The 10,075-nt window shown below is 38.3% G+C and overlaps 3 protein-coding genes across 3 annotated transcripts; 1 reads left to right on the top strand and 2 right to left on the bottom strand.

The window, feature by feature from the left end:
- Positions 1-4,199: 4,199 nt before the first annotated feature.
- On the bottom strand, positions 4,200-6,038 carry LOC108606033 (methyltransferase-like protein 17, mitochondrial). The gene is made up of 3 exons (XM_017995865.2): positions 4,960-6,038; positions 4,611-4,900; positions 4,200-4,546 (listed from the first exon to the last, which is right to left on the bottom strand). Exons 1-3 carry the CDS (start codon positions 5,986-5,988, stop codon positions 4,420-4,422), a joined length of 1,446 nt encoding a protein of 481 aa, XP_017851354.2. The 5' UTR covers positions 5,989-6,038; the 3' UTR covers positions 4,200-4,419.
- Positions 6,039-6,213: 175 nt separating this feature from the next.
- LOC108606064 lies at positions 6,214-6,943 on the bottom strand. The gene is made up of 3 exons (XM_017995914.2): positions 6,670-6,943; positions 6,502-6,603; positions 6,214-6,445 (listed from the first exon to the last, which is right to left on the bottom strand). The coding sequence occupies exons 1-3, from the start codon at positions 6,922-6,924 to the stop codon at positions 6,305-6,307; spliced, it is 498 nt and encodes a 165-aa protein (XP_017851403.1). The 5' UTR covers positions 6,925-6,943; the 3' UTR covers positions 6,214-6,304.
- Positions 6,944-7,200: 257 nt separating this feature from the next.
- Positions 7,201-9,569, top strand: LOC108605997 (ATP-dependent RNA helicase DHX33). The gene is made up of 2 exons (XM_017995823.2): positions 7,201-7,373; positions 7,441-9,569. Exon 2 carries the CDS (start codon positions 7,456-7,458, stop codon positions 9,541-9,543), a length of 2,088 nt encoding a protein of 695 aa, XP_017851312.1. The 5' UTR covers positions 7,201-7,373; positions 7,441-7,455; the 3' UTR covers positions 9,544-9,569.
- Positions 9,570-10,075: the final 506 nt, after the last annotated feature.

Genomic DNA, 10,075 nt, shown 5'->3' with positions numbered 1-10,075 from the left:
TAGCAGCTTAAATAGATCAAACATTACTACACTTATGCCCAAGTAGATCTACAGCACAGAAAACTCTGCACCATTTTGGATACTTAGCTAGAAAATTGTGCTCAAAGATAACAATTGTTTAGATTAAACTTCTTGCCAAAATTATACATATATTAACAATTTACAATTGATTAATTCTTTCAGTATGTTTACTTATCGCTGTCAAAGTCCAAATATTTGCGGCATCACTTCAAAAGTCTCTCAAGCAGTTCAAAGTCGAATTTGTCGTCAGCTTTGTGACTTGTGGGTGTTCAGCTGTCGTCTCTCAAATGCATTTCAATTGCTTTCTTATAAATTCATACCCCTGTCCCAGCTTCATCATGTGAGCTGATAATTCCAACTTGAACCAATTGTGGTCGTGTGTCAAAATATTTATAAGCATATACATTTTACTCTGTCGGAAGCTGAAAATCAGATTACTTTATGACCCATAAATAGTTGTGGCGTGATTGCTACGCCCGGACAATTCGAAATGTCGATTGTTTAAATTTCCAATGCTATATCCAAATAAATGTATTGAATTAAATAAATAATGCATGTATGGATTAACCAAACATTATTGATCTTTTCACTCAGTGTTGTTTCTAAAATCTAGGGAACATTTCATTTCATTCCACAAATTAAACTTCGGACTGTTCATGTTTAATGGAAGGTCGACTGAGTATTTTTGCTATATATATATTTAATATATGATGGTGTAATTTACAAGTATTAAGCTCGATCTACAATCTAGCTACAAAGTATTTTAATACAAATAAATATAAATAATAATGGCGAATAAAGTTAAAAATAAACTGTGGAATTGTTATGCTTTACAAAGTCTAAAATTATAGAAAAAGACAATTTTGTAACAGTTTTTTTTTTTTTGTAATAACTTTATCGAAACTTGATTATGTTTAATTTCAAAAGAACTAAATTCATTATGAATGTTAAAGTTCAATTTGAATTGGATAAAAACAAAGATACTCATTGGTACACTAAACCAGTAGTTGTTAATTTCACAAAAGGTTCTGTTAGTGTTACTGTTCAATTTGAGCAACATATTAGAGAAATTTAAAATTGAACAAGAAGCTGATTTTTAGGCATAACTTGTTTAATTGTTTACGTATTGCTGCTATAAACAAAGCTGCATCTTTACATTTGTAATTGTACAACTTTGACATTTTCGCTGCTGTGTGTCATTGCGATAATACTTACCTTACTTATCCTGTGTGTCCACCATACTTACCTGCGCCCATCAACCAGTGTTCAGTTGTATCCAATTCAAATTGAACTCTTATATTTATTTTCAACTTAGTTATTTTTCTTATTCGATCTTATTGAGATAGTTATATATTAATTATTATATATAGATAGAGCAAGCAGCATGGAAAAATATTTTAATTGCTCAAATGCAAAATGAAATTTAGACTTTCATGTATCTAAAACGCAAAAGAATTGAAATAAAAAGCAAATGCAAGCTGTCTGCATTAGTTTTTTGCCATAACTTTCTTAAAAATCATTCGATCCTTGAATGTGTTACAGACCTACGCTAAATAGTTGCATCATTACATACAAATTTACATATATTTTAATTGTGTATGGTAAGTCAGTTACAACATTACAAAGTTTGAAATTTAAAATAAACATGTGTAGAGCATTGCTTTTTATACATTTTAAGAAATTATTACTTATTGTTATTGTGTGTACAATTAGAATTGTTTGCTAACAATGTTTTGATATTAATTGACATTTAATCCATACTTTATAATGATTTTACTATTTATTTGGGCACTACGATTTCCAGTATCATTGTGCTAAAAATTATATCAGATTGTACTTACACAATATATACTTCAGAACACTTAAAACCAGAAAATTATACCACAATATGTATAACACATACAATATATTGATGATACCGTTACAAATTTCTCACACACCTGAAATTTTGCTCAACCGGAAATGTATATATCAATGGTAACGGTTCAGCAAGATACAGGCGCGAATGAAATATGCCGGATTGACAGTAGTTATATAACTCTATGTTTGAATTCACGTTAAAATATTATAATATGGGTAACCGCAACTATTCCTGACTGCGCTCGAGCAACGACTGATGAACAGACAAGTCAGACAATCGCTAGGTAGCCTCCGAAAATGCCACTAGATCAACTAACTAACTAACCAACCAACCAACCGCCCAACTGTGCTACATACATTATATATATATATATTATATATACGGCGGGGGAGTCGATATTAGAATTAGACTCGGAACAAAAGGAACAACAATGCCGGCTGGGTTGGCTTCGCTTGCCTCGACTTTGTTGGTTGGCTGACTGACTGACTGACTGGGTGGGTCACTCAAATGTTGCAACAGCAACAGCGGCGCATGCTTTCTAAACGCCACCGCTTTTCCAATTGCTGCTGCTGTTGTTGTTGTTGTTGTGGGACGCACCTTACTAATACAAATAGCCAGATAGAGATAGAGCGACAGCTGACACCAGCGCAACGCGCCTTTTAATGAGCTGACCCCACCTAGTCGGCATACATACATTTACACAATTGTAACTATATATAACATTTGGGCAGAGATGCTATGGGGGCGCCACCTGACATATATGTTCATATATACAAGTGTGTATTCGGTTCCCATAGGACGGGACGCGTTAAGAGCTCTTGGTTAGCATATAATGTAACCGTTTATCATTGGATAAGCGTATATATGTTATATCCTGTCATATCAATTTTATATGCATACATCTAAATGGGTTAATGACTTGACAAATGCATTGTTTAATTAAATTTACCTGGCCGATGCAGTCATTGAAATAATTGTTTTAAAATTAGATTAGCATAAGATGTATGATGAAAACTTTCAAAACAAATGTAAGAAAAATAGATTTTCAGAAGAGTTTTAATAGAATTGGCTTGAACTTATACTTAAATTATATAATAATTATAAATAAATATGAGTGGAATTTGTTAACAATTATCAAATACCTCCTATAAAGAGATTTTAAATGCCTAGATTAAGGATGTGTAAGTAAAACAATTCATTCCGAAAAAATTGCGATTGATTGGTCATAGCTTATCTGTGTAGTGATTATATATTTTACATATAAAAATGTATTCGCCTAAAATATCTAGGAACTTAAAATATATATAATCATTAGCATTATAACTTTTGATAAAATATCTGCTAAATAGTCACTTGACTGGGAAAAAAATTCCTTAAGGTAAAGTACTCTCTTTAATTAAACGCAATGTATTTATGGGCGGCCATAGAAAATTCTTAGCAAAGTATAAAAATGAATGTGAAATTTTTGCATTTACATTCATTTAAGGTGAATAAATCAATTCAAGTTTTAATAAGTTTGTTGACCCTTAAACATTACTAAAGAAATCCTTGTTGCTTGCTTACCTTGGGCGTAGCCAAAAGTTATCTAGGGGGATTTGGCAGATTTTTCACACTGGACAGTTTTTATTTAAAACTTTCCAAAGAGTTGTGCTTAAGTTTTTATCATCATAGGATGATAGCTTCCCCGCTTGCTACGCCCATGTTGGTAACACTAACATTTATATCCCAATGCCGAAAGGGAGTTGCTGGTTAGACATTTCCAAGCAGTATTCATATGCCACATTTATGTATCTATAGCACACACCTTGTTATAAAGCCAATCCTTAAAAGCATATAAGAACACACCCATTTAACGTGCCAGTTTTCGCGGTCTCCCGCGCACCTCATCCACAAAATGTTCCTTTTTGTATACAATTTGTTAGTGCTACGCAGCGTTATGCCAAATGACCACGCAAGGAGCTAAGGACTAAACGCAGGGATGATCTGCTGTGCAGGTTGCTAAAAGGGCGCGTTACCCATATAAATATACAGACAAATGTCAGACTAACTACACACACATATAACTGGGATTGTCGCCTTTGAGGAGCTCTAGACAATTGAAAACTGGCAGCTAACTTTACTAATTGAAAATTGAACAGGCCTTATATACATATCATTAGGCAAAAGTTTTGAAACATATTTTTAAGTATAACAAAATATTTATGTTATAAATTAATTTAAAATTAATGCAATTAATTAAGTTAATCCCTATGCTGTAGTTTGCAATGTATAAAATTTTATTTTGGTTACTAACAGAATCCACATAACGTTATTTTCTCATCAAAATTTAACGCCCGTAATGCTCTATAAATTTTGTACATAGCTTTGTTTGTTCTACCTTTATATATACGAGGGTGTGCTAGCACCAGTTGAGCATCATTTGGTATCAATAAGCTTACGCATATATTTAATTAAATTTACACAGTGCAACGATTTGTTTGTATATAATTAAACAACTAATTGCTTAGCCTGTTTTTAAGGCCTAATTAACTGGTTGACTACGCCAGCTCATCTAGCAGTGTTGTCTCAGCTTTACTGGGCTTGCTTGGCTTTGTTTCTGGTGTGCCCAGTTCCATTGGCAAACGATCGCCCCAGCGACTCACACGGGCGCATCTATAGGCTTGTCTAAAATTCAAGTATAGTTAGTATACAATAGAGACAATTTTGAACATTAGCTTTTACTACTTACTTGCCATGCTTGGCAGCTGTGAATATGACCTCCTGCAAATTACCTGCCGCAGTGCAGGTGCGACAAATAGAGTGTTTTGATCGCACCAACGTAGGACGCACTATACGTGGCCATGGACGTGTGGCATCTGCTGTGGCACCCTTCTTTAAGATAACATAACTATAGAGCGAACTAGCCCGATCTGATTTGACATCGCTGCTTATACGCAGTGGGGCATATGTAATGGGAAAATTGCAGGGTGTTCGATCAGCCAAGTCACTAAGTCGTGGACACCTCTGATCATGCGGACACTGCAAGTAATCAGAATTAAATTTAGCTATATAATATGATTTATAATAAAATATTGTACCGGCGCTAACGTATGTGCCTTCTCTTCTGCTTGCAGCGCTGATTTTAATAGAAACATTCTAGCTTCATTTACCAGCTCACTGCCGCGTCGGGTGCCCTCTTCCACAATGACCATGTAACCATCACATTTACGCCAGAGATTAAGCAACACTTCCTCTCGTTGTTGCTGATCAGAAAGCTCAAAGAGTGTATGTGATATGACCACCAGTTCGTATTTTGTGGCAATAGCAGGCAAAAATTGTCTGTAGAACACATTTTTTAACGATCGCTGCTTATTCTCAAGACCACCTTGCAGTATCAGCTCCGACAGTTCGTTCATCTCACGGGATCTGTCCACATTATAGTACTCAAAAATGCTGTCTCGCCAGAGCTCACTAGCCACCCACATGCCAGTGCCAATGCCGGAGCCAAAGTCAAAGAAACTACGTGGCTTAAACTGTCCATCCCGTTGTTGTAGTTCACTGAGCACACGCGTCAAAACCGCGTATTCCTGTGCAGCTCTGCCTATGGCGTAGACAACAGCCTCATAGGCGCCATAATCAATTCGTTTCCAAGCATAGACTCGTTGGCCCAGACGACGATTTATTTCCAGTTCACGTTTACGCTGCCAACGCGTCGCCTCTTCCTCGCTGAGCGTGGACAGGCGTTCCAACGGCATCTTTGCATTGACTTCCTCCACAATCAGCTGCTTTCTGTGCTCAACTTCCTCTTGTGACGGCGGCGGGTGACGGGATTTTATGTAACGATTAAGCAATTGACTGTCGTGCACTACTTTTCGCAATGGATGATCGCCTATTATACGCTTCAGTGCATCACTCAGCTGCTGGGGTAATTCTACATGATTTGGTTTCACTATGCCTGGATGTTTACGATGCTTTATGTTTTCCTTTTCTAAATCTGACAGCACCTCCGGTTCAACAGCTGCGCTTATCTTGGATGTAAATCTTTTCAGCAAAGTTGTGCTGGCCAGGAACAGTCTGGGCGACAGCATGCTATGTCCAGCTGTATCGCGCAAAAATAGCGCAGCCATTATTTAAATTCTTAATTCAAGACCACTTATATTAAATATAATACACAACGCATGTGGCGCCAGCTGTTGTAATCCAATTGGATATTGTTCGTAGCTTTGCAGCACTGCACCTACCGTTTTACAACACTAAAACCAGCAGCAGCAAAACGTAAACAATGCAATGTTTTGAAAATCACAATTGCAATTTTGCTTCAAAGTGTTCATATGGACTGATTAAAAATATTGTGTTTTTAAAGTTTATTACGGTTTCGTTTTGCTACTATTAATATATTTGTTTCAAACTTAAGCAAAGCATGGGATTTGAGTGTATACATTTTTATATGGGCGCCTGTTTGAAGCCGCGCGCCGCATAGTCAGCGGGAGCCGAGCGATCCGAAACACGGGGATAGCCTTCATCGCCGGGCACACAAGCCTTACGCGAAGAAATCACACGCCAGCCGCCCTTGCGCGTCCAATCCTGTTAACAGATACACACTATAGGAATCTGCTCAAGCTAACCATCTGTCTACTTACATTTTGATTGTACTTAAAATAGTAGGCACCGGCATAAATGCCCGCCATGGCAATCAGTGCCTTGCCGGTCCAGTAACGTATTGTGTAGGCGCGTTGGAAGCCCTATAGTATAAAATTTGGATCATCTTTGCTTATTAGCTGATTACATAATGCTTAAATTCAACTCACCAGCGCCGGTGTTAAAACTTCACACACTTTGTCTAAGGGTGCGCGGTAGAAACGCTTAATAGGATTGTTAAGCTCGAGCTCCAAAGCAGGCACCTTGCGTGCTCCGTGATGCAACTCCTGATCTTTTAGCCACTGTTTGCGCCAGGCACGTTCTTCAGATGTCATGCCAATCAAACGCTCACGCTCGCGAACCATGCGGCCCGCAATGGCCATGGGCTTGACGCCGCCCGTATCTGATGCGCCACCTGCAACCATTTTCTTTCTTTTCTGCAAGCTAAAAGCAAAACAAATTAAAAATCTAATCCAAAGTAAAAACCGTACGCGAAGCTCACCAATGAAAAACGAAAACAGCTGTTCAGGGATGGAAAAATATGCACGTAAATACTTGAGGTAAGTATTTATAAGTAAAACATCTACTTATTACTTAAGTGTGAGCAAAAGCTTGCCCGATCATTTTCAATATATAAAATTGCAGTCAAATTATTGAAATTATTAGAAACTGCCTAACATTTATTTAGAAACATCAAATTTCGCTATAAATAATTGTTGCTCATATGTATATCGATAGTTGAAAGCAAGTGCATATGCTCATCTTTATTGGCACACGTGCTGTAAACAACAAAAGTGAAATGCATTAAAAACAGCCTGTTTTGTATAAATATTTAACTTTAGATAAAAGTAACCGTTATACTACTCATGTACGCGTACGTATAAAATTAATTGCAGTGCAAATACAGGCTTGGCAACTGTTAATTGTTTATTTTTTTGCAGCACAAACTAAGCAACATGGATTCCAAGTACTTGATAGGCAGCAATGGAAATGCAAGAGGCCTGGCTGCCGTATTTCCCGTAAAACGCAAGTTGGAGCCCATGAAAGAACAAAACGTTATTAAGAAACCCAACAACTATAGTCCGCCAAAGCAGCCAACTCAAGTATACAAAAATGTGCTGGCAAATCGCAAGACAAGCATTGAGCAAGAACGAAAAGCGCTGCCAGTATATCACTGTCGACAGCGCATACTCAAAGAGCTGGAGGCTCACGATACACTGTTGATCATGGGCGAAACAGGCAGCGGGAAGACGACACAAATACCACAGTTTCTGATGCAGGCTGGCTATGCTAACCAAGGCATCATTGGCATAACCCAGCCACGTCGTGTAGCAGCTATAACCATAGCCAAACGTGTGGCACAGGAAATGGCTTGCAATGTGGGCGAAGCTGTTGGCTACACAGTGCGTTTTGAGGATAGCACAACGGAGCGTACTCGAATACGTTATCTCACTGATGGCATTTTGCTGCGTGAGGCTATTGGCGATCATTTGTTGCGAAAATATTCGGCTATAATGCTGGATGAGGCGCACGAGCGCACTGTCAATGCAGATGTGCTGTTTGGCATAGTAAAGGAGGCGCAGCAGGAGCGCCGCAAGCAGAAGCTATCCAAGCTAAAGCTAATAATTACCTCAGCGACCATGGATATTGATCATTTTGGGCAATACTTTAATGTCAAAGGCATGTATTTGGAGGGACGCACACATCCTGTGCGAATAATGCATGCCAAGCAAACTCAGGATGATTACATACATGCTGCTCTAGTTACACTCTTCGATATACATCGAAATGAGCCCATTAACCATGATGTGCTTATTTTTCTCACCGGGCAGGAGGAGATTGAGGCCTTGGCGCAACAAATACGTCAGTTGGCCAGAATTAACAACTCTGGTCCCTCGGATGTGCGTGTATTTACGCTCTATGCCCAACTGTCTCAAGGCAAGCAGCTGGAATGCTTTATGCCCGTTCCCGCAAACACGCGCAAAATTGTGCTAGCCACCAATATAGCAGAGACATCTATAACCATACCAGGCATACGCTGTGTCATTGACTGTGGCTTTGTCAAACAAAAATCCTTTAATGCCAGCTCTGGCTTGGATTTGCTCAAAACGGTGCGCATCTCCCAAGCTCAAGCTTGGCAGCGTAGCGGACGCGCTGGTCGCGATGCGCCAGGCAAATGCTATCGCACCTACACCAAACAAGCTATGACTGCATTTCCCAGCGCTACGCAGCCTGAGATTCTACGCGCTAATCTAACCTCCACGGTGCTGCAGCTGCTAGCCCTGGGCATTGATTGCTATAGCTTTGATTTCATAGATGCACCAGAGCAGCAGGGCGTGGTGAGTGCCTATAAAACCTTGGAGAAGCTGGGCGGCATCAAGTCTGTGACTGTGCCCTGCATAACGACCACAGGTCGCTGGTTGGCTCAATTTCCGCTTGATCCGCGTTATGCTAAACTCTTACTTTCCGCGCCCAGCTTTGGCTGCATGGATGAAATGCTTAGTCTGGTGGCTGCAATGAATAGCGATAATGTCTTCATTGGCCATGCGGATAAATCTGAGCTAGCCTCTCTTGCGCATGCAAAATTTCAATCAAAGCATGGCGACCACTTAACGCTACTTAAGGTCTTTGCTACTTTTCAAAAGATCGAAAAGACTAAAATCTGGTGCCACGACAATTTTCTCAACATACGAAATTTAACTTATGCACGTAATGTACGCAATCAGCTACAAGAGATTGCCACACGTCTTAATCTGGCTGTAAATAGCTGTGGCGATAATTTGGATGCTGTAAAAAAATGCCTTATATCGGGACTCTTTGAAAACATCGCCATGCTGCAGAAGGAGGGACACTACTTAACACTTAGCGGTCGCCAAAAGGCCAGAATTCATCCGTCCAGTGTGCTCCATGGAAAATACAAGCCGCCATGCATTCTGTTTACTGAGCTGGTCCAAACGGAGCAAAACTACTTGCGACAAGTGACTGAAATAAGCATAGAATGGATTGAGGAAGTTGTCCCCTCCATAAAAATTACACATAAATAAAGCTAACTACGTTTTTTTTTGTCGTATATATGTTTGTTAATCTTTTTTTAAGGATTTCTTTAAATTAAAAAAAAAATTTTTGTTTGATGCTTAGGAATTTAAAAAAGTATGGAATGCACTTTGAATATATTGAACGATCCGAAACATATTAAACATAAGTTTGGGTTTTCCATTGATGTTTTACCAAATATTGTTTGGCTATGCATAAAGTGTATATAATTCTTATAGTATGCGAACTATAAAATACATTTGCAGTACATATTGTTTATCATTAAATTCGATAAGCCCTTCAAAGCAATTATACAAACTTGATTTACCTAGTATGTAAGCCAACACTACTAGTTGCTGTTTAAGATTTAGTAGGTAGAACGATATCTGATATTAATTGTGAAATTGGATAGAATAAATTTACTTATTTGTCTATGGAATTACTTTACTTTATCTATGAGTAGTCAGCCTCAAAAATCAAATAAAACAAATTAATTATACAGTTTACAACATATTAAAATATATATTTTGATTGTAAATTTAA

The sequence above is a fragment of the Drosophila busckii genome, chromosome 2L (assembly GCF_011750605.1).
Source record: "Drosophila busckii strain San Diego stock center, stock number 13000-0081.31 chromosome 2L, ASM1175060v1, whole genome shotgun sequence".
NCBI lineage: Eukaryota > Metazoa > Arthropoda > Insecta > Diptera > Drosophilidae > Drosophila > Drosophila busckii.
Note: the sequence above shows the minus strand (reverse complement) of the source record. Positions and strands in the feature narration are given on the sequence as shown.

Bases quoted from the DNA above. Each gene is read 5' to 3' on its own strand.
- LOC108606033 (XM_017995865.2), bottom strand. From the start codon at position 5,988: ATGGCTGCGCTATTTTTGCGCGATACAGCTGGACATAGCATGCTGTCG. The intron at 4,901-4,959 runs GTACAATATTTT...GATTACTTGCAG, and splicing joins AGGCACATACGTTAGCGCCG to TGTCCGCATGATCAGAGGTG. The intron at 4,547-4,610 runs GTAAGTAGTAAA...CTTGAATTTTAG, and splicing joins ACAGCTGCCAAGCATGGCAA to ACAAGCCTATAGATGCGCCC.
- LOC108606064 (XM_017995914.2), bottom strand. From the start codon at position 6,924: ATGGTTGCAGGTGGCGCATCAGATACGGGCGGCGTCAAGCCCATGGCC. The intron at 6,604-6,669 runs GTGAGTTGAATT...TTTATACTATAG, and splicing joins AAGTTTTAACACCGGCGCTG to GGCTTCCAACGCGCCTACAC. The intron at 6,446-6,501 runs GTAAGTAGACAG...ATCTGTTAACAG, and splicing joins ATTTTAAGTACAATCAAAAT to GATTGGACGCGCAAGGGCGG.
- LOC108605997 (XM_017995823.2), top strand. From the start codon at position 7,456: ATGGATTCCAAGTACTTGATAGGCAGCAATGGAAATGCAAGAGGCCTG.